We start from the raw sequence: 27,994 nt of genomic DNA on the forward strand, positions 1-27,994 counted from the left end.
TCACGGCCAGTCCAGTGCATGCCGCCCAGAAACAGAGAACCATCTCTAATGGGTTTGTTAGGCCTTGCTTTGAAGACAGGTGTGGTGTGAAGGGACACCGGTATCTTGTTGCTCGTTTTCTTTTCGTATCGTGCCAGCCGTATAGGCTGCTGTCTCACGCGCTGTTTAGCAGCGCTATGCCACAACAGCCTCCCCTCTATCCTTGCTTTCCCAACAGGATTGAGAGATCCGGAATATAAAGAATACAAAAGGGTATGAAGTTGAAAAAAAAAAAGGAAGGAGACCACCGGGGAAGCGAGCGATGGGCCCCAAGGGGAGGAGAAAAAACGGTGGCAGTCTAGTGGAAGCTGGACTGGTCGCCCTTCTCCTTCAGGCCGCCGATACTGTCAATGTTGATGGAGTAGAACTGGCCCTCCTTCTCGTATGCCGGCAACTGCTCCTCAGTCTCCGAGACCGGCTCCATGCCAATCGACCTCTCGCCAACGCGCACGACAACCACGCGGCCGCTCTTACTGCGGCCCATCTCGTCCTGCTCGTCCGGGAACGTGATACGGATCTCCGGCACGTTGTCGGGAGAGTATGGGGGCGACTGCGGGTTCGCCAGCATCGGCTGGCCGTCCTTGCTGAAGACTAGCAGAGATGAACGGCCGTTGGCGTTGGTCGTCTGGATGGTGAGGCCGTGGGCCTTGCTGCTCGGCGCAACATTGTACTGCGGCAGGGTCATCTCACGCAGCTTCTGCTGCCGCTTCATCCTCCGGATCACGACCAGGGTCGAGACCAGAAGAAGGCCGGCAAAGACGACGCTGAGTAGTATGATCAGGGCAGTGATGGTTGACTCGTCCGAGCTGCTGTCGCCCGTGTCGACCACCGACCGGACAGCGAGCTGGCTGCGAGTCATGATATCGTTGAAGAATTGCATGGTGCCGAACGGTTGTAAAAACGAATGTAGGTGTTGGTGGTAGGGGTGAGGGAGAACCAGGAGGGGTCGTCGACTCGGGTTAACACGACAAAAATACTGAAACTCGTATCGGCTGAAAAAGCGAAAGGCGACCGGCGCTGAGGCGAAAGAGACGAATGGTCAGCACACGTCATGTTCAGCATCAAGCTTCTGCGGCCACGTCGAGCCACCGTCCAGGTGGCGGCCATGGGCCTTATAAACAGCGGCCAATGCTCTTTCATTGTCCTCCAGACCAGCACATTCCAGTGTGAGGAGCTGAGGGAGAATGACATGTTTCACTTACAAGTGAACAGAGGAATGTTCAGCGTAGTCGTATCCTTTCGAGTTAAAGCGAGCCGTGGGAGGAGTGATAGAGTCGTGAAAAAGAATGAACGAAAGACTGGACGGATTCGGCTAGAAACGAGTGAGGCCGAGATCCAAGAAACAAACAAAAAGAGTGTCGATAGCTGTCGAAAGACAAACTAGATAGGGAAAGAGTGTGAGGGTAGGAAAGGGACTTGTTTGATAGCGAGCGCAAACCCTTCGTCGAGACCTGGAGGAAGAAAGAAAGAAGGGAGTGGAAGGGGACAAAGGGGGGACCGCGAGGAAAAAGAATGGATGAAGAGGATGGCCAAGTCCTTCGGGGAGCCCCCTAGAATCATACCTTGCAGAAATTAGGAAGAGAGCCTTTGCCAGAACGGGGTCTAGCCCACAGTTGGTCGAAAACTTAACTCGTGCTGCCTCGACCGATACAACTATAGCCAGGGATATTGGGGCACTGCGGGCAGCTCGCACCAATCAGCGGACAGGAACAATCTCCAGAGCGGGGTGCAATTTGAGCCCTTTTATATGGCCGTGCGGCTCACGACCGGCGATACGCTCCCCTTCTTCTCCAGCGGATGCATGGGATAGAGAAGTCGTCAGATGAACATGGTCTGCAGCCATACGGCTGCTTCGGCTGGAGGAGCAATCGTGTTGGGGGCTCACTCGTTGCGACATTGCCGCAAGATGGCGCGTGCTCTCTCACCGCATCTGCTCGTTACTCCGGCTCAGAGTGTGGCTCAGCTCTTTTGTTGTTTGTCAGTCAGTTTGTTGTTTGTTTGTTTATCTGTCTAATCGTTGTCTCGTCCCTTGCTTGAAGCCCGAAAAGCCGACCGCCCGTCGCTCCTTCAGCGTGCACTGCCGATAAGAAACGGAAAGGAAAAGGAAACAAAGAAAAAGGAACTGAGCGGAAAAGAAAAGCGAGCGCCCGATCAAGACTTTACGTCGTACGGAGTACTTCTGTTCCAGTCTGTGTTCTTCTGTTCTTACTCCATCCGTCCTCAGATACGGAGTATGCTCGGTTTGACATCCTTTGTTTCAGCCTCCCCACCTTCGCCTACAGAAAATGGGACCTGTCACTACGAGTATTGCGCTCTCTCCAACCGTACGGAGTAGTGCCCGAAGTGGCGTGTACGCTTTATACGGTTTCTCGTCTGCACTTGCAAGTCGAACGGACAAAGACACTTCGCTATATGAGACGTAGGCGAAGCTTGTTCCTGTCTACCGGCGTATCATCAGCTTTTTCAACAAGCGAGCTAGGAAACGCGCAGCGTTCTGCATGCAAAAACAGGCACAAGACCTCTCACAAATTTTACAGGCAAGAGATCTTGCAGCAGAAGCGGAGAGGGTCCACCGAACGGCCGACTACGACGTACGTGGATCTGCTCCTTACATACGGAGTACATAGTACGGAGTACATAGTACGGAGTACATAGTACGGAGTACCTTCTGCCTACGGAGTACGGAGTGGCCATGGCAAGGTGGAAACCATCACGGGATAAATGCATGTAGCCCTTCTGCATTGCATCTAATTTGTGACTATCTTCATGCGTCTTTTACCTGGTTGGGCCCCTTTTCTTGGCCGGCGGCCCCGGAATGCAGGCACAATGATTCTTGGATAGAAGGACCAGTGCCTTGTCGATGAGCAGTCATGCGCAGGACGCATTTCTACATAGCATTTCACCGACAGAAGGCTCTTGACAAAGACTGCACGGGGAGAGTCAGGGTTGTTGTCTGATGCAGTAGCACGGCAGCCCGTGACCACATCGCACGAAAACTGGCGAAGACTGATCACACGATAGCCACAGCGCCCAAAGCTTTTGTGGTATCTGCGATCTACGACGTGAGTGCAACGACTCCTATCCCCGCCCAAGATGTTGGCTGCGATATAGCCAAATTGACGCCACTGCCTTCTGCTCCTACGATATTCCGTAATCCGCTCTTTTGGCCAGCACAGACCGGAATGTTTGCTCGGGGAAATGGCAGTGCTCCCGTCGTTTGGCAGCGTCGTGCCGCCATGTTTTCCTCCCCCCTGCCTTGTCCCAGGCGACTTTGCAACGAGCCTGACTTTGGTACGTACGTCGTACATACGTACTCATCGGCACGGCCTGCCGTGCCCCTGCCGTGCCGATTTGTCATGCAACTGGCTACGGCTTCTCGGGTAGTAAGACCGTTTCGGCACTCGACCACGTAGTATCACGGCGCCACGAGCAATTGGGGTGGCAGTATGCACATTGAAGTGAGAGACGGCATCACTACAAACGGCCACTCCTTGGAAGATGACGAATTGCAGGATGTTATCCAGACCGGTTGTGCTATGTAATCAAGCAGCCCGAGTCGAAAAATGGGTATCTTACCTGCCTGGGATACGTTATCTCGCCTCTTGGCTGTGTCGGTATCTCACTTCCCTGGCCGATGGCCGAGCTGGTGAGCCAATGAAAGCGAGGTGGTCAGACGAGCCATGGAAGTCTTGCGCACACAAGATACGGTCATCCCGTCATCTGCCCCATGCTCTGCTGCGGCTATGCGGTATCTGACGGCAAGCCGAAAAGCCCATTGGCATTGCTCTGCCGGCAAACATAATCAGTACGACTCTGGCAATTTCACTGCTCAAATCAGGCCTCTCTTCAAGTGTCGAACCCGAAGAAAACAAGTGAGCATATGAGACATGTGGCTGGAATGCGAGACAGTGAGCACTTGCTCGACGGCTATGGCCATGTCCTTCAAACAGGAAAAATGGGTATGAAGAGGGCCATGAAAGGGGGGCAAACAGACTGAAATACGGAGTACTCCGTACTAAATGCCATCCTCGACGCAAATCCAGTCAGTAAGATACGTAATGACAACGGGGCCTCATTATGTTGGTGAAAGTTAGTCATCCCGCGCCGAAATTAGCGACTGTAGCCCTGTATTGCAGACCAGTAGCCTATTATATCTTGCAAAGTGATCGTCCCGCCATTTGTGACGGCTTGTTAGCATCCCGCCCATCCTTTTCCAGGGCGCTGGGACGATCTCAATTACTCGCCACTTTTAGCAGCCTGCTCCGCCGGCCGCCTCACTCATATGCGGAAAGGTTCTGATAATGCAACACCATCGCAGACATTACCAAAGCCCGAGACTGTCTTTCTACCACCCGCTGGCTTTCCTTCCTTCCTCGGATCAAAATCACAGCTTCCATAGAATACACCCTTGCAAAATCACCCGATCGAACAAGACAGCCCAACCGACTCCTCCCACGTCCTGTCTGGCCATCCCGTCGCATAATTACACGTCTACCCGTCTTCGCCCCGTCTTGGGTCCTAGGGCGTTCGCTGTCTTTGCCCGCGGGAACTAGCTTCGCAGGCCCCATCCCCAACTCAGGCCTCCAGGATCACGATATGCTGACCCATTCATTGCGTTTCAGTCGCATCGACATCTGGCTAAGTCGTTAATCATCACGGCACAGTCTATCGGCGCTCGGCTGTGGCTAGCGTATTCCCTTCTGCCACATCGGCACAATTTTCTCTTCTTCGCTGCTCTACAGAGTACCATTGTCTGTCCATAAGCTGCACATCTCTTGTTCGCCCGGCCAACCGGCCTTTTGAACCTCTTCATTCTGACAGAGCACATTCCTCAATCTGCGCTGCTCTCCCGTCTCTCACCACTTGGTCCGTGCCAAAGACCGCCCTGGACTTCTTCTCGTGTCTGACATAGTAGTTTACGGAGGCGGCCTTCTACCCCCCCTCCTCAACACTGAACAGCCTTACCATCGGGATTCGGAATAGTGTGCACCTATCTCGGCGAAACTTATGCCCCTCATTTTGCGCTACGGCTACCGTGCGCCACGCTATAGCACGCTATAATTGTCATAAGTGCCCTGCACCACACCTCGAACACCGCGTCAGGTCGCTGAGTCGCGCTACTCGGCGCCAACAAACTTGGAGTCAGGAGTCGACCAACCGTCCCACCCCACCTGTAACTCTTCTTCTCGCCTGTCCAACTGCACCTTCAGGCTGCCAGGCAGCCACTCCTGTTTGCAACAGAAATCTGGGTCCAGCCTAGCCCGTAACTGCCCCAAGTCTTCTGCTCCACTCCAATTCTCAACCCCATAATTAACTTAAAAAACCCAATTCTCACAACCAACATCCATCGCAACAAAAAGGGAGCCTCGTCTCGCTTTGCCCACACGCTCACCCCCCCCTTCCCCCTAAGCAAGATCTTCTTGCTACATTTTCTTTCATTCTTTCTTTCCTGCTCTCACCGCACTCCATATATTACCTTCATTTGCGTATATAACTTTTCTGCCCTTCTTATCTATTCTCATCTCTCCTTAATCACTGTCGCTTTCTCTGGGCCTGCACTACTCACTTCCCCAGCTTTGCGCCCAGCTGGTCACATTACCTTTTTTTCTCCACTGCTCCTTTCTCTTCCCTCACAGCCTTTCTATCCCCCTTACCCTACAGGTGGACCCTCTTTGTCGAACGCTGTAACGCAGGTTCAACCTCGTATTCGGCGGCAATGACGGTGAGCAACCTTATTTTCCTGTCATCTATCGCTTTCTTTAAACCCATACCATCACGCAGTTGTTCGCCTCAGGTAGAGGTCGTTCTTGTCTATCAGCACCTCTTCAGTCTACTTTGACCGTCTTCTCCTTTGAGCTTCGCCAATACGATGATTGCTGCTGACTTCGTACGCGCTAACCAGGCTCAGTCTTCCCGATTTACCTCCTACGGGAAGGCCAATTCGAGAGACGTTTCGTCGTCGTCGGCATCGTCTCAACAGCGAAACAGCTTCTCTTCGAACTGGAGTCAACCGAACACAGGGAGCCTTTGGGCAACACACATCCCTTCGCCATTCGCCAACCGTGATTCGCAAACCAGTCTCTCAGGTGAGTACTACATCTGAACGCTAAAGCAAGAACCAGTAGAAGAGGAAGAACAATGATCGGTTGGCGAATACTGCCTCCCAATACGCCGAATACGCAAGGCTAACGACCCCGTCTGTTTGTTTGTGTCTAGGTCACGATGAAGCATTCTCGAGTAGCTCCGATGCCGCGAATACCTTTCCAGACGCATCTGCTGTATGGCCACACCCAGGTGCACATACGACCAGATCCTGGAACAGTACCGATAACACCGCCTCTCGGAGACCCTCGGCCAGCCCGTCACCAGTACATATGAGGGAATCCTCGCAAACGTATCACGAGCACTTGCACGACCGCACACCCTCGACTACCAATGCCTCCTATCTTGCTGTCAGAACCTCTTCTGGCAGTTACGCCCCTTCCCGGCCCAGTGCTGGCCCATCTCTAGATTCCAATGCCGCTCCTTTCCGATTCCCGCCCCCACGGTCCTCTCTGCGCAACGGTATAGTTGATGTCGATGGCGAGGCCAGCGTGGCATCTTCGTACCCGTCGTTCGGCTTCGATACAGAGCCACTGCCACAGCAGGATCTGGCAAACGGTTTTAGCAATGCTTCCGCCACGGCTACAGGCTCTGGCTCCTCCATATCCACATCTGTGGCGGCACCTGTGCCAGGCGCCGCCAATTCCGGAATTGCTACCTCGATAGCTTCGCTTAGTTCTTTTGGCTCCATGCCACCATCCTCGCACAACGGCCATGCTCGCCGGCCATCTCTCCAAGCCCAGGCGTCCTTCTCCTCACCAGCACCCTCTACAAGCCAGCTACCCCATCAACGGCAGCCACAATCAGACGACGCGGTATCGTTAGCCTTCGCAGACTTGATGATGCGACAGACATTGAATGCAGAGGATCGACAGGACATCGGTGCTGGCCTCACCGGCACATACCCAGCATCGACGCCCTTTGAATACAATCCTGTTTCTCAAACCTGGGATGCTACTGATCCGCTCAGGGCGGCTAATTTTGCAGCAGCCCGCGGAACCCTGGCCGGGCTTAATCGCGGTGTAACTCCAGTGGGCAACCAATTCCGGCAAGCAACGGGTCAGCGAGGCTTCGGCGCTCCTGCTAATGGCACTGACCAATGGGGCCGGCCTGTCTCTCGCGATCTGAGGGCACCGGGCTCATACGATGGTTTCAATTGCTTCAATAGCGCCATGGGGCTGCTGCCTCGTCCGTCGCCCAACAGCCTCACCCAGGAGGGATTGCAGCAACTACAGCAATCGCAGCTGCAGATTTTGTATCAACAGCAGTTACATCCGCAACAGCAGTTTACCGGAGCTCCCAGTCTGTTCCCAACCAACTTCAGCTCCAATGTTAACGCATTTCGAACACCTGTAGCAAACCCACAGCTTAGTCTCCATTCACTAGGCGTTCAGTACATCGCTCCAAACGCACAGGTACCTCGCGACAGGGATCCCGCCCAGGCCTTCAGAAGCCCGCTTTTGGACGAGTATCGTGCAAGCAGGACGAGCCGGAGGTTTGAGCTTAAAGTACGCATAGATGCATACTGTTTCTTTGCAGGTGCCCTGGTTTGTGCTAACATTTGCAACAGGACATCTACGATCATATTGTTGAGTTCAGTGGCGACCAACACGGTTCCCGCTTTATTCAGAGCAAGCTGGAGACAGCGAATAGCGACGAGAAGGAGCATGTGTTCCGTGAGATATCGGCGAATACGCTCGTGTTGATGCAGGATGTCTTTGGCAACTACGTCGTTCAAAAATTCTTCGAGCACGGCAGTCAGCTGCAGAAAAAGTACTTGGCCGAACAGATGAGGGGCAAGATAGTGGACCTGTCGACGCAAACATATGCCTGCCGGGTGGTACAGAAAGCTCTTCAGCACATCCTTGTCGACCAACAGGTGATCTTGGCTAAGGAGTTGGAGATCGATGTGATCCGAGTCGTCAAGGACCCCAATGGTAACCACGTCATCCAGAAGGTTGTCGAGCTAGTACCTCGGGAGCACATCAACTTCATTATCGATGCCTTCCGTGGCAGAGTAAGAGAGTTGTCGGCACACAACTACGGATGTCGTGTCATCCAGCGGATGCTCGAGCACGGGCTAGAGGAAGATAAGGAAATGATCCTGTCAGAGCTCCACGACAACGCCATGGACTTGATCAATGACCAGTACGGAAACTACGTGGCACAGCACGTCATCCAGTTTGGGAAGCCCAGAGATCGAGAAAAGGTGATCAGCAGAGTGCTTAATCAGCTCGTGACCATGTCCAACAACAAGTTCGCATCCAATGTCGTCGAGAAGTGCATCGAATTCGGCACGGCCGCAGACCGCCAGCGGATCCGAGAAGAGCTGAGTCGGCTTGGTCCCGATGGGCAGCCGATCTTGCAGCAGATGATCAAAGATCAGTATGGCAATTATGTGATCCGTAAGTCAAGCCTTCGCCTGTTCTGTTAAAGTCCAGCAACTTATTATTGCCCTTTTATCGATTGTAGAGAAACTCTTGAAGCAACTAAAAGGTGAGGAGCACCAGCTCTTTGCTGAAGTACTGTCGGTCCAACTGTCAGTGCTGCGGCGATCGAGCACAGGGCGACAGAATGCCGCCATCGACCGTCTCGCTACGGCGATGGAGGAGACGTCTAAGGGAAACAATGCCAGCGGCCAGGCGCCGTCAGGCAAGAAGCCAAATGGTGATTCTGCTTCACAGGCCTCGCCTCAGCTATCGGGCGACCAGGAGTCTACTCCGTCTCTGGCAAGCTTACCAACGACCCCCGAGAGCTCTAATCCTCCTAGTGTGAGCGCTGGCTCGTCTGGGGGCTCGCTGGAGTCTGAAGACAATGACTCGACAGCGACTGCAAAAGCAGTGGATGCCAGAGAAAATGCCGCGTGTCTAGAGACGCAGGTCGTTTGATGCGATGGTGGAATGATCTACCAAAACCGACCCCATACATATTCACACGACCGACAAGGCCGGCTCACTTTTAGGAAACAGGACGGCCTTCGTTGCTTTGTTATTTATGTTTTTGTTTCTTATTTTGCGGATCATATTGGGCTCGCGGTCCCCCTTCCATTTCGATTTTGCGCTTTTCTATCTGGCCCTCGGCTCTTCTCGCCACGAAATCAAGCAGCCGAGGCAGCCGCACCTCATGTCTCGAAAGATGCCACAGCGCCCATGTCGTGGCAGCTGGTTATGAAGGCCAGCATCATCATCCAGTCCGGGGACACCAGCGTTTATGATATCATACGACGATACCTATATTCGTTATCAGCATGCATTCCTCATCCTTCTTTTGGCACGGGTTTTTCGATTCCAAATTTTCTGTCTTATTGGTTCTTTTCATCGTGATTGGCAGGGAGCAACAATCATGACAGGCTCGGGGTGGACGCAAGAAAGGTGGGATATGAATAAGTCATATTTCGGTTTGCTTAGATAGATGGAAAGTTTTTGACTTGGGACAAAAGGCAACAAAACCATGGCATGTGCAGCAGGGAGAAGACGGTGAGAGAATGTCCATACATGGCGTTCTCTTCTGTTTCTATTTCAAGTCGCAATAATAAAAGGGCGAATCTATTGGTTGGGTTTACGGGGTTTATCTGTCATCTCCAGACTCGACGTCTTATTTTCTGTCCTTTCGGCTAGCTATTATTCTGGCAGACTAAGAAGCAATTTCTGAACTGAGCAACCGGCACGAGAACTTTCATAGACACGTCCTATACACAAGTCTGACTTTGCTGTCGGCCAAAGATGCAGGGTCAATAGCGAAACTGCTCCCTGACAATGGACTCGCTCAATGCCCACAGCTTATCAGCATTGTCTCGTCCAATAGCCCAAGGAGCCGTCACCTTGGTGATCTGGCAATCACACAAGTAGTCCCCGTTGTTGTCTGTTCTGTTAGCCACTCATTTCCAAGCCTGCTGTGAAGACAGAAGGAAAAATTACCTTTAATTGAAGGGTCGAATGCGGCCACCAAGTGTGTTGATGCACATTGAGCTAACGTCTTGAAACTTTTCATGGGTAGTATTCCGTCTGCATTCGTAGTCAGCATGATGTCGTACGGGGGGGATCGATCAGGTTTTGCTCACCCAGTTCCTTGAGCTCATCCAGCTCTATCTCACGTGAAATTCCTGTTTCAGCAGATGCTAAAACGTATCGGTCAGCTCCCGACAAGTTACTATCCACGCTGATCTCTACGTCGCAGGTAACTACCCACCTCCGGGATCGAGGCTGAACGAAAGCAGCCCTCTGGCCTTGAGCCTGTCGGCAAGGGCCACCGAGAACAGTATGTTGGCCGTCTTGCTCTGTCCATATGCTGCCCACCTGTTGTAGTCTCCCTTCTATATGGCACAAAGGTAGGCGTCAGTCATGTGGACACCTATTGCAGGTAAAAGTCATCTGGGCTTTCCAAGTAACCGACCTCGAAGTTGGAATCATCATAGCGGACCGGCCCTAGCAGGTGACCCAGGCTGCTGACATTGACAATCCGGGCGCCTTCTCCGGCAGCTAGGATTTTCGGTAAGATCAGGTTCGTGAACAAGAAGTGGCCGATATGGTTGGTGCCGAACTGCGACTCGAGGCCGTCGACGGTCTTGGAAAAGGGCGTCGCCATGATGCCGGCATTGTTGATCAGCACATCAATGTGCTCGCTGTACTGGTTCACTACGTCGGCCGCCTGCCGCACCGATGCCAGGCTGGCAAGGTCCAGCTCGAGGAGGCGCACGCTGGCCCGCGGCGACTGCTGCTTCAAGGCCGCCTCTGTCTGCTCAAGCTTCGCTCTGGAACGGCCTGCGAGGATGAGCAGCTGCGGGTCGTGGGCAGCAATGGCACGAGCCGATTCTGAGCCGAGCCCATTGGGGCTGCATCCTGTGATCAAGACTACGGGCAGGTCAGCCTCAAGGTGCTTCGAAGAGCGAAGTTGCGTGGCCAGGGAACCGACCTGTCTTCCCGCGGATGGCATCTTTGAATGCGCTGGCAACCTCGTCCACCTTTGTGTCGAAACCAAAGGCTGTCGTCATAGTGTTGTCTGTAAGGTTGGCTTACTTTCTGTTGGATTGTGATACGATCCGAATCCTGAGGACGGAATGGCTTGCTACTTATACTAATTTGCTCTGCATACATTCGGTTTAGTATTTTCTTATCTTCGGCCAGTTTTCAGCTCTGAAGCCGACTGCAATGCTCCCAATATCACAGAGCATCATGCGCGATGCTGACGCGATCTCTATCACCGCGGAGAACATGGAGGTAAGATGCGGGACTGGGCTAACACCGGCTTTGTCGTTTGCTGGCGCCAGCAGCTAATTTTTGAGCTTATTAATGACATGAAACGCCCCATGAGCGCTCACAAATAATTGCAGCCCGATATTTAGAAGAATATGTTGATAACTAACTAAGATACAACATTTCTTAGCACGCGGACCTTGCATACGTCAATACCAGCTTCTTACTATGACCAGACAAACTAACCCTTTTTTTAATTTATTTTTGAAACGGTAAGATTTTGTTGTACTGCAGTTCCAGTAAAACCGGGCCGAGCAGAGGTAAATTGAAAATTTGAAATAAAGGCCTCGAAAAATGACATGTGCTTTGTTTGTGAAGATATCAAAAAACTTGGACCCAGCTTCGGGTACCGAGTACTTCAGGTCTTCTTACGGAATAGTAAACTCCCTTCCCCTCCCCTTCCCGCGTTTGCCTTTCCAAGGCCATTCCTCAAAACAATATGCTGCTACGTTAGCAGGATCACAAACCCAGACAGCTTTCACATTGTGACAATAGGCTTCTCTTTGTTAGCAATTTGGACACTTCGGCCGCTCGAGCCTGTGCTGCCGTTCATATTGTCGAACTCCCGGATTAAAGAAACTGTCTCGGACTTCGGCGCTGGGCGAATTTCCTCTCTAGCACGGATGAAACGAGCCCGGCAGGTCGTGCGACGGCTCACACGATCGGCTGGGACCGATACAGGTGGTCGTATCTGTGACGATTCTGCCTGTGTTTGGCCACCGAATTCAAAGCTGACTCCCATCTGCTTCATGTTGTCTATCCCGGCGTATCGTGCTGCAGCAGTGACTAAATTGTTCAGATCGGAACCTGTGTAGTCCGGCGTCACCTGAGCAAGCTCAGCGACGTCGAGGTCATTCGAGAGCGGCTCGTCCTTCAAGTGAATGGTAAGGATGCGCTCGCGGTCGGCGGTATCCGGTACATCAACCAAGATTCGCGTACCGAGGCGACGGAGAATTCCTTCATCCATCGAGGTCTTGCCCGGAACCTTTGGCACCGAGGCCGAGAAGTACGAGCCCATCACCACCGGCAATTACATCATCCAGCGGCTCGCCGCCACGTACTAGCCCGGGACCCATGGGGACTCTCTGTTTTTAGCGAAACAAAGTAAAATGAAGTCGATGAACAAGTTCTAATAACTGTGGCGCCGATTTTTGCTCGATCGGGTATGGACTACTGGGCGATCGCCTTATGGAAGCCGGCTGACTGACCTAGAGCAACGTAGACCCGAACTTATGACGTAAATGTCAACAACCAAAAGCGTAAGCGGAGGAGTGCACAAGCACGACGATTCCGTGTTATACTACCTTTTAAATGATGAGATATTACGGAGTACGGTCTGCTTTGTATATCTTTTCGCTTATTCAATATTACAATTCTTTTCTTTAACAAAAGGCGCTGCCTTATTAAACTCTTTTGGTAGGGTACGAGTAAAGAATGTTGCGGCAAACTTTACTCAGTCGCACCTTCCCTCTTTGCTAAAACTCCTTGTGGAAGGGACGTCAGTACGACGTAAAAATATTCGTTGACCAAAGCTGAAACTCTGTTATTTGCAGCCATCACTTTTACATCACGCAGACAGTCTAGCCTTGGAAGCTGCCATTTTTCTTTTTCATTCTCGACCAAACCTTTAGCTCTATTGATCCTACCCTGCAATCACCACGTCCACATTACGCAGGCAGTATATCCTTGGTAGCTGTCATTTTCCCCCTTTCAAGCCTTCTTTTCTGCTGCTTCAGTTCCTACGCTAGTACACCTCTTTTCTCGGACGTTGCTTCTGCTGTCCTTAAAATGCAGGAGAACGACTCTTCCCCATCGTCGAAGAACGGCGCAGCATCGTCTTCAACATCGCAGTCTGTCTCTAAGGAACAAAGAATGGACACCTTCAGCGTCCACGCAATTCTTTCACGAGCCGGAAATGCCCTTCAGCAGGCTGACGCTGAACTGGATATAAAGCTGCCGATTCCTCTACCCAAGCTTCCACAGCTCCTTGCAGCTGTCCAGCCAACACTGCTCTCTAGCAAGATAGCTCCAAATATCGACGTGTCGGTTAGCCATAAGCTGTCTGCTGAGGGTCGTGCCAAACTACGCCAGCTTGCCAATGAAATGAGGGTTCTATGTTTCCAAGAGTCAAATGCTATCCCACCCCGAACACTTCCCATTTACACTTCCGAAGCCCTTGCGGACACAGCTGTTCCTAAACCTTTGACTCCAGAGAAACGCGAAAAAGTTAAGGCCATGTTCCATGACCTCCTTACCAGCAAGAAAGACATTCCCGACCCCTATTTGAGCATTCCCGTCTCTCTGGAGGACCAATTCGTGCCCTCAGTTAAGGGCAATGTTGAAATTTCGGCCGTGGATGACGACGGACAGATGCCTACAAAGCATCTCAATGGAATGGACTGCCTGTGGGACACAGGATCCCAACATACGATCGTCTCAGAAGACATTCTGGGCCGCGACTTTGGCGACTTTCTGCACAACAATGAAATCAATAAACCCTACATACATACCATGGAGAGGGTGGGCGGGATATTGACGAAGGTGCAAGTCTCGGCTCTTATCAAGATATCGAACGGATCATTCCAGTTCGATACTATCGCCCTGGTCGTACCGCTTCGAGCGATCCCGAACCAACGGTCGGGGATCATCATCGGCCAAAAGGGGGTCATAGAACGCATCCAGTATGTGTCCATTCCGCGCAGTATCATGAAAGCTGAAGGGGCGGACCCGGGCGAGGGCTATTGGGGCACTTTCAATGTCGACAAGTATCTGGACGTTTGCGACGAAATGATCCGTGTTTAAAGCGGCATTCTCTTATTAAAGTTAGCTACTAGTCTATTTTATTAGAAGGCTAGTACTTCGTAACTAAAGTTTTCATACAATAAACTTATGTATCGTGTTTAATGGTGTCGTGGCCTTGTTTCTGTGGCTTTGTATTTGTTTTGCTCGTCGTCTGCGGGCTAGTATTGGGTGAAAGGACCTGAGGAGAACGGTCTGCAAACTGTGGACGTCGGCGATGATCCGACGCCATTAAGCGAGTTTCACGCCCATGGTAGATTGGGGAAAGTATGAGATGCGTTTAGGTGGTGTCATATAGCAGGGTTAGTCATAGTGTACACAGGCCTGCTAGTGGTGTGTTTAGATATCATGTTAGGTAGTAGTGGAAAGGGCATTCAGTGTAGTGTAGGGTGGAAGAGCATTTTGTACAAATAAAGGCGGAGGAGAGAAGGGGCGTGTCAAGTCAATTGGGCTCTTTTAACTGTCTAGACCAGCTCGACGCTACTGTCATCAACACTTTGGCTCCGACTCAGACTCCGGCTCCGGTTCTGGCTCTGGCTTTGGCTCTGACCCATGTTTTCCACTTGCACGTTGGTCTCTTCGTGGACGTGAATGTTGTGGCCCTGGGGCGATTTTGAGACCGGCTCTCGGCTGCCCTGCTGGATGCTGTGCAGCTGGTACGAGTGTTGGCCCTTGTCGGCTTTTGTGAGTGTGTCTTTCCAGGGCACGTAGGAGCGGCCGGTCGAGCGCTTGCTAAGGAGATTCAGCTTGGGCAGGTAGGTGACGATGAAGGGCTTTAGACGCATAGCCGTGCCACAGACGATGCCGAGGTTGATTTCGACAACGGACCAGATGCCCAGAATGGCCTCGGATGGTATTTGGCAGGATAACCTAGGATGTGAGCGAGCTTGGACTGGCGCTAGAGTGTGGCAAACGCATGCAACAGAGGCACTACTTTTTTACATTATTGAAGGCAATCAGATCGCTCGTCGTCAAGGTGCCAAGGTGCCTGCCCCAGCCATGGCTCATCACTACAGGTGGCTCATCAGCAGGCGGACACGAGCAGGAGGTTACGACGAGAACACGGACGTTTGGTGAGGGTGATGAAGTAGTACAAACTCGTGCCGGCAGATACGGTGAGGATGACTGGAAGCAATTAACGGATGTCGTCTTGGGTGCGTGTCAGTTTCTGTACATCGTATGGCAACATACCCAGATCCGGTTCGATCCTGTGCACAATGCGGAAAGCCTAAAAATAGCGCAAGAGCAAGGAAACAAAGGCAAAGAAGTAGGTGACGACAAAGGCGATGACGGTGCCGACCTGGATCGAGTTGTACATGGTATTGTCGGAATGTGCCGCCAGCTGCGGCTATCGATAGCAACATACAGGACAGAGACGGCATGCCCATAGATGGCCAGATGGCATGGTTATATAAAATTAGAACCCAGCATGCGCGACCTGGAAATAATCATACATAGTACAAGAATCCCTAAAAGGCAAGATGCATTTTTACGTACATACGACGTAGTAGTACGGAAAAGCGCATTCGCCGTACGAGTACATAGTATTCGTACTATGTAACATGCTAGACCGGGTTGAATTTCACTAGAGCCATATGCAGAAATTTTCTCGGAAGATGAAAAGGGGAACACCTTGTACGGAGTACGTCTACGGAGTACTTCGTTCGTCGTAATCCGTAGAGCAAGCATGGTGGGGCGATCAGAGTGGTAAGATACTCTGAGGGATACCTATTCTGAGCGCCATCTAGACTCTGACTAGGGGAGTACGACGGTCCGTATTCTTCCAAGTCCAGGGAAGAGCAGGCGGGGAACCATGACTACCTGCGGCCAGACGGTCGGATGAGCGACACGACAGCAGATCCGAATCTCGTGGGATGCTATTCTGCAGCCGTTTGGCGGAGTCGACTAGACCGCCCCGCTGGCCTATTCTGTAAGCAGGAACGATCGTTGGGCGATCGCAGTCCGAGAGCCGTCTGCGGTCACGTGTGGACATGTGGCCAGAGCGATAAGGACCAAAAGTGCACCAACAGCCTGGATGGCGGACCGATGGCATGGTCTCGCACCGGTCTGGACTAGTCGCTGACAGCACCCCCGGTCTCTTGGCAGTAAAGCAGTTGCAGGGAGACGATGCAACTCTGGCAGTTGATCGGGGTCGGATGGTTGTTGCGGTCCCCGACCTTGCACCAAGATCTAAGACAATCCGGAACTGCCCCCTCGGCCTTCTCTTCTTCCACCACAGCGATACGCTCACGTCGAGCCCGTACAAGACATGGACTTTCTGCTAGGACGCAGCAAGCCGGCGGTGGCGCCGGTGGCCGGCGATCGCGTTGTGCCGCTGCACTTTTTCGAGGACAGCCCGCTGGTGCAGGGCAACAACATGGCCGTGTCACTCACGTTTGATGGATCCGCTGAAGCTGCGTCGTGCGCTCGAGAGCCTGGTGCAGCGGCCGGGCTGGGAGAGGTTAGGCGGGTGTCTGCGAAAGAATGTGAGTTCTGTTAGAGGGGGGTTCATATTATGTTTCCTTTTCCCCGTCTCTCTTCTTTTGAGCGCCACTTTCTTTTTCTTCTATTTATCATTTCTTCTCTCTCCTCACTCCTTCTCATTCTTTCCAGGCCGCCGGCAAAACCGAGTGGCACAGTCCAGCCATTTTTGGCGACGACCGACCGGCCATCAACTTTGCACACGTCGACCACGACGTCACGATTGCTGCCTATGCAGCCGCCAGCAACATCCGGCTGCCGCAGCCGAGCAGCGTGCCGGCCGTGGTGAGCGACCCGGACGACTTTGCCGACCTGGCTTGGGCCCCGGGCTATCAGCCTGGCGGCATCACCGACTATCTCGGCACAGACGGCATCGACTGACCGGTGCTGGGCCTTCGGGTCAACTCGTTTACAGACAAGACTGTGGCAATACTACAATGGCAGCACGTCGCCTTTGACGCCCTTGGCATGCCGTACGTCGTCGAGGGTTGGCAGGCCATGCTGCGGGACCAGCCCGAGACCGTGCCGACACCGGTGCCCTACACCACAGACCCGTTTGCGTCTCTGGCCAGCAGCGACGACGACACGGACGGCAAGGTGCAGGAAGACCACGTTCTGCTGCAGCGCCGTGCCGGGTTTGGCGGCATACTCAAGTGGGGTCTGGGCTACGGCGTCGACATGCTGCTGCGCGCCAAGGACAACGGCAAGCTGTGCGTGCCGGCGTCGTTCTGGCGACCGCAGTACGAGCAGGCGCTGGCAGAGCTGCGAGCCGAGGCTGTAGCCGCAGGCACAGACCCGGCGGCTGTCTTTTTGACGGAGAACGACGTGGTCACGGCCTGGATCATTCGCTGTGTCGTGCGGCTGCAGACAGACGTGCGAGCCGACCGGACCGTGTCGGGGTCGATTGTCATGTCGCTGTGCAAGGCATTTGAGGGCGGCGACGACGACAGCGGCGCGCTGCTGCCACCGGCCGATCAGCACCGTCCCTATGTCGGCAACGCCTTTGGCTGGGGCAACGTGCTCGTGACGGCCGGCGACGTGCGACAGCGGCCGCTCAGCTGGCTCGCTCGCTCGGTCCGTCGCACCATCAACAGCCAAGGCACGCGCGCCCAGCACCGGGCCTACTACAGGCTCGTGCGTCAAGCAGGCACCGGTCTGCCAGTCGTCGTCTTTGGCGACAGCAACATGACTCAGATCGGCTTCTCCAACTGGTCCAAGGCCGGCCTGTTCGACTTCGACTTTGCGCCGGCCCGCCAGACGTCCATAGCCGGTGCAGCAACGAGCCTGGCGCCCTGTCGGCCGTCGTACGTGCAGGAGAATCATGGGCCTGTCAAGCCGGTCGACGGTTTCTTCATCCTCGGCAAGGACGCCTTGGGCAACTACTGGGCCTCGGCCTGCAAGCTCAAGGGACAGTGGGCGCAGCTGCAGCAGATGCTGGAACGGGAACCCGCCAGCGCGGACGCAAAGGATGAATAGAAGGAGGGAGATAAAGCCGTTATGAGCAGGGATAGTTATGCGTCAATAGGTGTAAATGTAACGTTTTACGAGCACTCCGTACTCCGTACTCGTGACTGTTTTTCCAATTTAAGCGCCACTACGTCGGAAGGCTGGAGTGTGGCGCAAGCCAATTGTTAGGCTGACCGTAAATAGGCGTCTAGGCTGAGACAGCAACGCCGACGGAGGCCGTCAAGGTCGCTACACAAACAGGCAGGCATAAATCGAAATGAATCGCTCCTTCCTCGTCCGAGTCTCCTCGTTGTCAGCCTGGTAAAGAGAACGATGCTGGATTTTGTCAAAAAAGCGCTGCACTATCTGCACAATCTGGAGTGGAGCGAGCGACAGCAGCAGCACTGTGTCTTCTGTCATCGTGAGGAGCTCCCCGAAGTGGTCTACGTGGTACGATGCGCCGGCCGGCCTTTTTCTTGTTTTTTTCCCGTTTTTCCGTCTTTTTTTCCGTTTTCCGTTTTCTTTCTCTTTTACGTCTACTGACCAAGTCCTCCGACACAGGAAGATGGCGTGTTTGCGATTGAGAACCGGCGGCTGGCTGGCGAGCAACACTGGCTGATCCTACCAGAAAAGCACGGCTGGCGCGATATCGAGAACCTCACGGCCGAGGACCTGCCGCTACGTGAGTCGTGTCGGAGGGTAGCGAGAGAGCTGACGAGCTGACCGTCTGGGCGCATTAGTGGAAGCCATGGAACGCATGAAGAAGCGTCTGCTTGCGAGCCGATGCCCCGACCTGTCGCCATCTACCGTCGTCTCGGGCTTCCATCGAGGACGGCGGCGGCTGCTGGGCAACATCTACTATCCCGACATCGTGTCAATACACCACCTGCATCTGCACGTCATCGTACGGCCCCGCCGGCTGCTGCGGCTGTTCAAATATCCAGCCTGGCTGCCGCTCATGTGGAAGTCCGACGACCGGGTGATGCAACACGTCCGCAAGCTGGCCGGGCCCGACAACGGACTAAGCAAGCCAGGACGGTGAGCGGCACCAGTCGAGAGGACAGATGCAGTAGCTGCTCGCGTATGGTTCGAGAATCGTTTGCACGCTTTGGTATTGGACTACAGCGATCGTATATCAAGACAAACTACTCCGTATTTCCTACCCTATTATCTGTATATTCGTTTTGCAGTACTGAAAAGGCCATGTCCTCCGTTCCAGTACATGTCCTTGAGGCAAATAAACGGCCTCTTGAGGCAGCGGTAGTAGTTCTTGCACTCGCGGTTGGGACACCAGGCGACGCCGAAGCCGAGCCGGTCGCCCGTAATCCCGTAGGAGTCTGGGTCGAGGGCCTGGATCCAGGTCGGCAGCGGAAACTCAATCATCGGCTCCATGACGCCTGGGCCACGGCCTTTGTCAGACAACGGAAACACCTCGATGCGGGAGCTGCACTCCACCTCGACACACGACGGATGGCCACTCTTGCAGCGGTTGAGGTGGACAGCCGCCTTAGACACGCCATCGACAAGAGAGTTGCTGGTCCAGCACATCCGGAGGCTGTGGGTGGTGTCCTCGGTCTCTTTCTCGTCAGCGGGCCTGTTTTTCTTGTCCGGGAGTACTTTGTCGTTGTGCCTGTTGTCACTGCTGCCGCGCTCTCTGTTCCACAATCGTGCTGTTCGGTCAGACGTGCACTCTCTGTGTCCATAGGCGGTTCGTGGAGCCGAGACGGCCCAGCCAGCCGGCATGAGCTCGCTGCCCGGTCGATGCAGACAAGAACGCAGCGATTTGGGGGTCCACGCAGGTCATCTCGGGCAGCCGGCCACCGGGGAGTTCGGGGAAGATGAACTCGGCGGCACCGACGCGAAGCTTTGCGATGCCGTCGTTAACCATCTCAGCGGTGACCGGTCGTTGACCGGGCAGCACCAGGTGGCCGTGCCACTCGAGCAGCAGATGGACCATGGCCCTGGGCATATCGACGATGACATAGAGCGTCGGGGCCGCCTTCTTGGGCTCGTACAGGGGCAGGGCGTGACCCTGGTGGTCTGGCTGGTGGCTGGGGTGCGAGCACATGAGCAGTCGGGTCTTGGATACGAGCGGCTGGCCCGCGAGGCGGCTGCGCTGGAGCTCGCTGCGCACGATCGGCAGCACGTCAGCCAGCCGGACGGATGCGTGGCTGCACAGCCGGACGGCACCCTGGTGCGCGATGCAGACGCGGCCGGCGCTGTCGCGGTTTCGGCGCTCCCGCTCGGAGAAGAGGTGGCGCGGGTGGTGGAGGCGGCAGCGGCCGCAGAACAGCCGGTTGCGCGTCAGGTGGTCAAAGTGCCAGGGCCAGCGGAAGTGGCGTCGCGTGTGGCGGCAGGCGTCGCAGTAGTCGCCCAGGTCGTTGGCCAGCAGCCGGGTCAGCATCTCGAGGTCCGTGTGCACGTAAAAGGGCGGCGTTCGCCAGGGCAGGCCGGCGACCAAAAAAGCGCCGAAGCCGACCGACAGCTCGCGCGACTCGTACAGCCGCATAAACAGCCGCGACACGTGGCGCAGACGCATCTTGTCCAGCGGACCGAGACGGCACATGACGTTCAGCAGCAGCTCCTCGGGAAGGCGGCCCAGCCGGCTGCAGCGCAGGTTGTGGTAGCCCCTCGCCAGCAGAGGGTCCATCTGGCTGTGGTCCACCACGCAGAAGCTCGACCGGCTCGTCTTGCCAGAAGCACGGAAGTCGGGCTTAACGAGATGGCAGGTATGGCTCTTGCAAGGCATCATTGCCTGCTTTTTGTGTTTGCTGCTCACCAGGCGGTCGAGCAGCAGATGGCGCCAAAAGTCCATGATGAATATGGGTGTCAGATGTACAAGATCGGGTTGAATTAAATATTGGGCTGGATGGAGAAAACATTGCAGGCTTATGAATATATAGTATGTTCAGATCGCAAAATGGACTTACCTTTGCCACCACGGAGCTCATTAATACCCCAAGAACTCAATACAAAAGTGAAGCTATTTCAGTGTAAGTGCCATCACATAATGATGTTCGTCCCAATCGGGATTAGTGTTCTCACGCTAACCGAAATCGGATGACTACGCTCCCTAATTCTGGAACGCGAAGCTTTCCCCCACTGAACCCAACTCCTTCTGCCACACATAAGAGACGATGGCAAGCCATCGTCCATCGAGCTTCTGCCACCACCCGTCCTAGCTTTCTGCTCGCAATTGTCCTATTCCTGCGAGCCATGCCTTCGGCCAGGCTGCTCTTGCAGATGCCGCCGGGGTCGCAGTCGCTGCAGATCCTGCGCAGTGTGACAACAACCACGGCTGCGGCCTTTCACTCCAGCTGTGCGAGCAGCAGCAGAACCGACAGAGCAAACAGAAGCGGTGGAAACGGAAGAAGAAGTTGTCGGTACGCGTCGACAGTGGCGACAGCCAGTCCGACGGCCACCCTCCTCCCGTTGTCCTCGGCCCTGCGACCAGAATGCGAAGCCTGTCCTCGGACGCGACAGCATGGGGCAGCATTCGGCACGGCAGCAACATCGCAGCGGGCATCGTTTCCACGGCACGGCACAGCAGTTGCACCGCTCTCACCGGAGAAGGAGGAGGCCGGGCTTGGCGACAGCAAGCAGACGGCCCAACGCCCACAGCAGGAGACAGTGAAGCCGGAAAGCAGCAGTGGGGATGGATCCGGAACAGAGGCAGCCAGTGCGGAAGAGCAGACGAGTGAATCGGCAGCAGAACGACGGAGCCGAAACGACGTCGACGAGGACGACAAGACGGTGACGGCAGCGTCGGCAGGACCGGCGGACGTGATCGAGCTGGGGCCGCCGACGACGCCAGAAGGGCCGATCGAGGCGATCTTTGGCGGGTCAGCCGAGGGCGGCGACCCGCCGCAACAGGGGCAGCAGAAGCTGCTGTCGCAGCGGCAGCCACCGCACCTGGCACCACCGCCGTACGTACACCACTTTGACAGCTACTCGCTGGTGCGGCAGCTGGCGAGCAGCGGGTACACGCAGGCGCAGGCGATCACGGCGATGAAGGCCGTACGCGGGCTGCTGGGCCGGCACCTGGACGTGGCACAGTCAGGGCTGGTGAGCAAGAGCGACGTGGAGAACGAGGCCTACCTGTTCAAGGCAGCGTGCGCGGAGCTGGGCATCGAGGTGCGCAACAACCGGCGGCGGGCCGACGAGCAGATGCGACAGCAGCGGGCGCTGCTGCAGCACGAGGTCGACATTGTGGCGCAGACGGTCAGCCAGGAGCTGCTGACGCTCAACGACGTCGTCCGCGGCCTCTTTGACGACCGCAAGATGGCCGTACGCGAAGAGCAGAAAGCGGCCGAGAGCCAGATCCAGAAGCTCAACTACAAGATCACCATCATGCTCAACAGCGAGATGCGCTCCCAGATTGAAGGCCTGCGCTGGGTCCTCATCCGTCGCTCCGTCCTCGGCATCATCTTCATGGTCATCGTCAGCCTCGGATCGCTGCGCTATGCCAGCTACCGCAGCCGCGAGCTGGAGAAGGAGAAGGAGCGCCAGCGCCAGCTCCAGCTCGATCACCAGCTCGAGGCCGACCAGGCCGCCCGCGCCGCCGAAGCCGCCCTCCGCAGCAGTGCGGATGCCAAGACCAACGGCAACACCTTGCCCGAGGACGCAGAGTTCCTGACGGCCAACTGAGCTCCAGGCGGAGATTTCGCTGCTGTGGCACTATTCGGATGGGGAAAAAAATACAAACAAAGATACAGATGACCAGGATATAATATAAAATCAACTCCACAGAGCACGCAGCAAGGCATGCTCGATGGCACAGAGTAAGGCGAACGCATATAAGCAGGGGATGATTAGGTAAGATTCGACCCCGCCTCCAACACCCAGGTTCACCACCACATCGCAGACAATGTCAGCGGGGTGAGCATGAGAGGGGAACATGAAGGCCCACCAGATGAAACGTCTTGCCGCAGCACGTCAGCTCGCGCCACATGGAGTCTTGGGACCAGACGACGACACTGTCATCTCCGCTTACGACGGATGCCCAGATCTGCGCGCCACGCCGTCGAGTGCGAGTGCACGTGATCACGACAGCATTGCATGCTTCCTTCGACTCTGTACACCTCTCTGGGCGCATGCAGTCGACCAGCCGCAGCAGAATGGCAAACAACGCAGAGACAATGCTGTTGCCTTCGTGTCCATCCAACATCTCACCACTCGTTCTGCCACCGCCCATCACCACCCCACCTGCCCATGCCCCTCTGCCCATATCCCTCTGCCCGATCTAGAAGCGGGCACAGGTACCCGCATTCGGGCCGTAGACGAATCATTGATTACGTTGCCAGAAGCCCAAGGCGTTGCTGTCAATCTACAGTTTGGATTATGGCTAGCCTCAGCTGTGACTGAGTCATCACCCGTCGCTGCTGCTGATGTCATCGCCAAGACGGTGTTGTTCTGCAGCTGCTATCGCGAGCCGTGACGTCACTGTTTTTCCGACCTTGCCGGCGAGGCTGTGGACGAGGCTGTGGCCGAGAATGCAGACGAGAGAGTCAAGACCAGCTCGGATCGGATCCGCATACCATGGCTGGGTCGTTTCTCATTCATATTCGTACTCTCTGACATTACCATGTCGATATCCTACATAGTACGGAGCAGCTTACGGCTCTTTGCACCCAGCTGGTCCAATGCTCCCTTCTTCCTCTGCACAGGTTTTTATAAGAGCCAGACACGTGGATGAATGTTGGCCCGTGCGTAGACAATTCAGCAACCAATAAAGAACCTCATGGGGAGAAGCGAAGCTTTCCTCGGGGTCTCAATCAAGAACCTTACCAAAGCGCTCCTGAACAGCTGAATGCGTTTGCGTTGTATCGTACACCCCCCTCTCCACCGACTTTCTGAAGGAATAACCCGCCCCCATGCGGGCTGAGGGGAAAGCAACAGAGCCATCTCGGCGCCACGAGCAGGCCGACAAACGGTCTTAAGCGGCACCCCAGAATTCCGTTTTTGGCCCAAAGCGTTCGCGACTTGTTTTCGCAAGAAACTATGGAGTATGTAAGCAAGTTGCCACAAATTCCCGAATCGATCGCAAAATCGGAGGTCGGTGATATCGAGTGTCCGACAACCGGCCGCTAGTGCAGATCATCCCCGTTCAATTTTCCGTTTTTTCTTTGCACACAGGCCGCATGAGAGGAACCTGAGAAGATCAGAAAACGGAGGAGCAGGGCACATGGCGAACAAACTTGAAGTCAGTCCCGTTTTTCGTTGTTCGCGCTCTTGTCTTTGTAGACGATGGGCTGGCCTCCCTGGACGTGGAGAGGCCAGAAGGGCCGGCAGAGATATGGCTGTGTAAGTCCTTAGGAGCCGCCGGATGCTACGGATAGCACCGTCTTGGCCGTTACGAGCATAATCATCCCTCCCCACAGCGCTTTGATCACATAGTCAGCCCATTCCCGTGACAGCGGTACCGGAAACATAGACCTGCTAGCTGTGCTGCACAAAAGAGGGTGCTTTTTTACATTGCGGAAGGGCGGGAAGGACGGCAAAGCCTCATTCCTTTGCAGACTTTTCCATCTCTCCCTGGCTATATCCCACGCCTTTAGGGCACGGCATCTTGTGTTTCCACTGTTTCAATTTCTTAACGGCGTTACTGTCTGTGCCACCAGCAGCTTTCATTTCGCGGGTGGTGCGATACAATTTATATTGGTGCCCAATATGGAGCTGCCATACATCGAGATCGCGCACTGGTAGGGGAGGACGGTGTGGGGATTTAGGGTGCCTGCAGTACGTGGATGCAGTCGCACTAAAAGCTGAAGCGTGCTTAAATCTTCCCTGGTGTACACGTAGTAGCGAGACGGAGTGTCGTTCTCGGGGCCAAGTCAAGACTTCGCGGGATTGAAAACGGTAAGATGCTCTCTGTATGCGTACTCCGTAAGCCACGACACTGTTGCCGTACGAGAATGGAGCGGCCGGCTGGTAGCGGAGAGGGGGTCATGCGGAAGACTATGTTCCGGGATGCTGCGCGATGCAGCCGATGTCCGGTCACAATCCGAGTCTGGGAGGGGTTCCACCGTAGGGCGTACGCACACAAACGGCCCCAACGAAGTAGGGCTTCACCATGTCTGCATCTGAACGGCCCCTCCGTTAAGCAACAAGGACTTGTCGAGCCCGCAAGGTCGGTGAAAATTTAGACATCGTACCATGGCCATGTCGGGGGGCCAAAGAACATGACATCTGCATGACTGGTATCTTACTATGTATGAGTCTGTCAGTTCTCCCTTTCTCAAGGCCGCTAATTAACGTGTCAGCAAAGCGCGTGTGTGATTGTGTGAGCGATAACAGTATTGTAAGCCGTCGTCACGGAGCCATGGACGGCTTTTCTTTGCCAGTTGCGGAATGGCGGAGCGCTGTGCTTGCCCGACGAAAAGGCGGAGTGGCGCATTTGTCAGAAGCCAGAATTATAAAGCAGTTAAGCGGGGCAGCCTGCCAGAAGCTGATCGGCCGACATGTCCATCTGTCGGTTGCTGAATGTACCGTCTGCGCCAGCCAAGGCGCAATTGGGCATACTGCCACGAGTACGAGTACGAATCATGCATGCAGGCAGGCAGAAAAAGACAAGGGAGATGAGGACAGCATGTTGACAGTTGGCACTGCTCGCTCAGAATGCGATTGTCGACACTGCGAAAGAGGGGAAAACGCCAGTGTGCGAATGTGCGAAAATGCGAAAGCCATATCCGAAACCCGAGGACCCGAGTACGGGCTTAGGAGAAATGCCAAGGGCCAAAGCGGAAAGGAAGCAGAATCCCACGAGGTAGACGAGAGGGGAAGGGCAAAAAACGAGTACGGAATAGGGCGTAAGGGACCCACTTGGCCGATCCCGGGGCTCTTCGGTCAAAGTGGTAGTATCTTAGTTCCAGGCCATTCGACAGGAATGCTGCGTCAGCAAATCGTAGCTGTGGCGATGGATGCCGTGCGCTGTCAAGGAGCAGGGGACGCCGGATAGGAACAGGACAGAAAGACAAAGAAGGCGAAAACCCCGAAAAACTGGGTACGCAGTGTGCGAGTAAGATACCGACCAGTATCGTCATAGAGTGGACAAGACCAACGTGGAAACGAAAAAAAAAAATTGGCGGTCAAAGACAGGGCACCAATGGGACTGCAGGAAGCCACCGCTCACGAGGGCAGCATGTGGAACGGGTGGAACAGCTAGCACATAGGGCATGAGGGAGCAGTCACATGAAAATGTAGCAATTGAACACGGGCAAAAGCTTTAGGCAAGCTATGGGCAAGAAGACATTTGCATTGAAAGGTGATTGGTCTGTTTTTGATGTAGCTATATTCTGTTATTGTTTGAGTGAACGATATGCGTTCATGAATAACACAGCGCTCAACCTATCTCTGCTTGCAAGCCGCAGAAACGGGAGTGCAGCACTATCAAGTGGGAGGTGTGAATAATAAGAAATGACATAACCCTTTGGACAAACGTCCGTCCTCCTCCTTCCCAATCCTGCCCACTGAGTGGTGACACTGTAATCTAGACAGTAGATGAAACCCCAAATCATAACGCTTTTTTCTGGTTTCGATCCGTTCCATGTGCAAATGCCAAATTGGTATCGCTAATAAAACAAAAAGAAACAGGCCCATGCCCATGCAAACAAATCGCTGCTCATGCTGTGGCAACCCCCGGAAAATGTACAAGATTCATGACTTCGTGTAGATAAAACAGAAGGTCATGCTGGATATCGTTTTTTTTTATGTTTTGTGTTTTGCTTCGCCTCTAGTAGACAGAGACGGACGAGATGACTCTCTCGGGGTTCCGAGGCGACAAGTAGAGTCTGTCACTGTCGTCAAACTTGGTTGCAGACTGCTTGGATGCCACGGCCGACTTGGAGAAGGACTCCAGAGCGATGATGGGTGGCGAGGGTGGCATGGCCTCGTCTTCGGACATGTCCGAGTCTTCCATCACCAGCTCAGGTGGTGATGTGGGTGAAGGCAGGGAAGCGGAGACGGAATGTGATGGTGATCGGGTGAGGGTGAGCTCAGTGTAGTCCTCCTCGTCGTCGTCAACCTCGGCGTCGCTGTCGTCTTCTGCCTCGGTGACCTCAATGGCAATTGCAGTGGGTGATGATGATGAGGAAGTGGATGTGGATGGGTAGTTGCTGTTGTGCGAAGACACGCGGCGGAGAGGAGCATCCGCCATGTCGCAGTCTTCGTCGTAGATGTCGTTCTCGGACGACTCGCTGTCCTCGTCGTCCTCGTCCTCGTCCTCGTCCTCAGTGTAGTCGCTGCTGGTGTCGGAAGAGACGTCTGAGTCGTCGGCCTCCCAATCCTCTTCGGACTCCTCCTCCACGATGGCGTCGGCCCATTGCACATGACGGTCGGACTTGTGTGATGCTGCCGCCGGTGACTGTGCGGGAGAAGCGACACGCACCGACTGGTTAAACCACGATTCCTGCTCGCGCTCAGCGTCGGCCAGCTCAAGCATCAGGGTGTCGAGCAGGTTGGCGTGGCCCACTAGCAGGCGGAGGTTGTGGTCTGGCCGAGCTGCCTGAGAAGACAGCTTTGCCCGTGCCTTGTGGGCAAGAAAGTATGTTTGTGTGATGCTCATGGTTTTGCGTCTGACGGGAGAAGCCAGGGATGGCGGTGCGGGTGAGGTCTTGGTAGACTGGGGAAATGCAGAGACGGTTGATGCTGATGTGGTAGACATTGTGAAGGGAGCGGACCAGAATTATTCGGAAGCTGGTGTTTCCCTTTTGTATGGTGTATGGTGTAATATGGGACTCGTTGTGTGACTCAAGGCGACCCGATTGCGGAACTGCCTAATATTTTTTTGGGTGGGGCTAGTGGATCTGACAAAAGGCGGACAGCCAGCAATCAAAAATCCTATGCTATGTCTGGTCAACCTGGCTGGCTGTTTTGCT

At 54.5% G+C, this 27,994-nt stretch overlaps 13 protein-coding genes across 13 annotated transcripts; 7 read left to right on the plus strand and 6 right to left on the minus strand.

The window, feature by feature from the left end:
• Positions 1–337: 337 nt before the first annotated feature.
• On the minus strand, positions 338–919 carry CMQ_4871 (uncharacterized protein; the record flags this gene model as incomplete). The annotated part of the gene is made up of 1 exon (XM_014313027.1): positions 338–919. The coding sequence occupies one exon, from the start codon at positions 917–919 to the stop codon at positions 338–340; it is 582 nt and encodes a 193-aa protein (XP_014168502.1).
• A 4,989-nt stretch (positions 920–5,908) lies between these two features.
• CMQ_4547 (pumilio family mRNA-binding protein) lies at positions 5,909–9,029 on the plus strand (the record flags this gene model as incomplete). Its single annotated transcript, XM_014312703.1, has 4 exons — positions 5,909–6,125; positions 6,256–7,649; positions 7,712–8,546; positions 8,614–9,029. 4 exons carry the CDS (start codon positions 5,909–5,911, stop codon positions 9,027–9,029), a joined length of 2,862 nt encoding a protein of 953 aa, XP_014168178.1.
• Positions 9,030–9,871: 842 nt separating this feature from the next.
• Positions 9,872–11,131, minus strand: CMQ_4579 (short chain dehydrogenase reductase; the record flags this gene model as incomplete). Its single annotated transcript, XM_014312735.1, has 5 exons — positions 9,872–10,002; positions 10,175–10,258; positions 10,330–10,453; positions 10,534–10,991; positions 11,053–11,131. The coding sequence occupies 5 exons, from the start codon at positions 11,129–11,131 to the stop codon at positions 9,872–9,874; spliced, it is 876 nt and encodes a 291-aa protein (XP_014168210.1).
• Positions 11,132–11,871: 740 nt separating this feature from the next.
• On the minus strand, positions 11,872–12,411 carry CMQ_4474 (mitochondrial ATPase, aaa-type; the record flags this gene model as incomplete). Its single annotated transcript, XM_014312630.1, has 1 exon — positions 11,872–12,411. One exon carries the CDS (start codon positions 12,409–12,411, stop codon positions 11,872–11,874), a length of 540 nt encoding a protein of 179 aa, XP_014168105.1.
• Positions 12,412–13,181: 770 nt separating this feature from the next.
• Positions 13,182–14,195, plus strand: CMQ_4695 (uracil-DNA glycosylase; the record flags this gene model as incomplete). Its single annotated transcript, XM_014312851.1, has 1 exon — positions 13,182–14,195. The coding sequence occupies one exon, from the start codon at positions 13,182–13,184 to the stop codon at positions 14,193–14,195; it is 1,014 nt and encodes a 337-aa protein (XP_014168326.1).
• Positions 14,196–14,656: 461 nt separating this feature from the next.
• CMQ_4703 (uncharacterized protein) lies at positions 14,657–15,510 on the minus strand (the record flags this gene model as incomplete). Its single annotated transcript, XM_014312859.1, has 3 exons — positions 14,657–15,062; positions 15,384–15,400; positions 15,469–15,510. The coding sequence occupies 3 exons, from the start codon at positions 15,508–15,510 to the stop codon at positions 14,657–14,659; spliced, it is 465 nt and encodes a 154-aa protein (XP_014168334.1).
• A 951-nt stretch (positions 15,511–16,461) lies between these two features.
• On the plus strand, positions 16,462–17,054 carry CMQ_4432 (uncharacterized protein; the record flags this gene model as incomplete). Its single annotated transcript, XM_014312588.1, has 2 exons — positions 16,462–16,653; positions 16,806–17,054. 2 exons carry the CDS (start codon positions 16,462–16,464, stop codon positions 17,052–17,054), a joined length of 441 nt encoding a protein of 146 aa, XP_014168063.1.
• An 87-nt stretch (positions 17,055–17,141) lies between these two features.
• CMQ_4858 (uncharacterized protein) lies at positions 17,142–18,149 on the plus strand (the record flags this gene model as incomplete). Its single annotated transcript, XM_014313014.1, has 1 exon — positions 17,142–18,149. The coding sequence occupies one exon, from the start codon at positions 17,142–17,144 to the stop codon at positions 18,147–18,149; it is 1,008 nt and encodes a 335-aa protein (XP_014168489.1).
• Positions 18,150–18,452: 303 nt separating this feature from the next.
• CMQ_4591 (uncharacterized protein) lies at positions 18,453–19,161 on the plus strand (the record flags this gene model as incomplete). The annotated part of the gene is made up of 3 exons (XM_014312747.1): positions 18,453–18,569; positions 18,681–18,801; positions 18,860–19,161. The coding sequence occupies 3 exons, from the start codon at positions 18,453–18,455 to the stop codon at positions 19,159–19,161; spliced, it is 540 nt and encodes a 179-aa protein (XP_014168222.1).
• A 125-nt stretch (positions 19,162–19,286) lies between these two features.
• Positions 19,287–20,934, minus strand: CMQ_4619 (f-box domain containing protein; the record flags this gene model as incomplete). Its single annotated transcript, XM_014312775.1, has 2 exons — positions 19,287–19,721; positions 19,810–20,934. The coding sequence occupies 2 exons, from the start codon at positions 20,932–20,934 to the stop codon at positions 19,287–19,289; spliced, it is 1,560 nt and encodes a 519-aa protein (XP_014168250.1).
• Positions 20,935–21,335: 401 nt separating this feature from the next.
• Positions 21,336–22,766, plus strand: CMQ_4857 (uncharacterized protein; the record flags this gene model as incomplete). Its single annotated transcript, XM_014313013.1, has 1 exon — positions 21,336–22,766. The coding sequence occupies one exon, from the start codon at positions 21,336–21,338 to the stop codon at positions 22,764–22,766; it is 1,431 nt and encodes a 476-aa protein (XP_014168488.1).
• Positions 22,767–23,031: 265 nt separating this feature from the next.
• Positions 23,032–23,556, plus strand: CMQ_4541 (uncharacterized protein; the record flags this gene model as incomplete). The annotated part of the gene is made up of 1 exon (XM_014312697.1): positions 23,032–23,556. The coding sequence occupies one exon, from the start codon at positions 23,032–23,034 to the stop codon at positions 23,554–23,556; it is 525 nt and encodes a 174-aa protein (XP_014168172.1).
• A 3,294-nt stretch (positions 23,557–26,850) lies between these two features.
• Positions 26,851–27,780, minus strand: CMQ_4531 (uncharacterized protein; the record flags this gene model as incomplete). The annotated part of the gene is made up of 1 exon (XM_014312687.1): positions 26,851–27,780. One exon carries the CDS (start codon positions 27,778–27,780, stop codon positions 26,851–26,853), a length of 930 nt encoding a protein of 309 aa, XP_014168162.1.
• Between the last annotated feature and the right edge of the window lie 214 nt (positions 27,781–27,994).

Source organism: Grosmannia clavigera, assembly GCF_000143105.1.
Source record: "Grosmannia clavigera kw1407 unplaced genomic scaffold GCSC_97, whole genome shotgun sequence".
In the NCBI taxonomy this organism is placed as follows: Eukaryota; Fungi; Ascomycota; class Sordariomycetes; order Ophiostomatales; family Ophiostomataceae; genus Leptographium; species Leptographium clavigerum.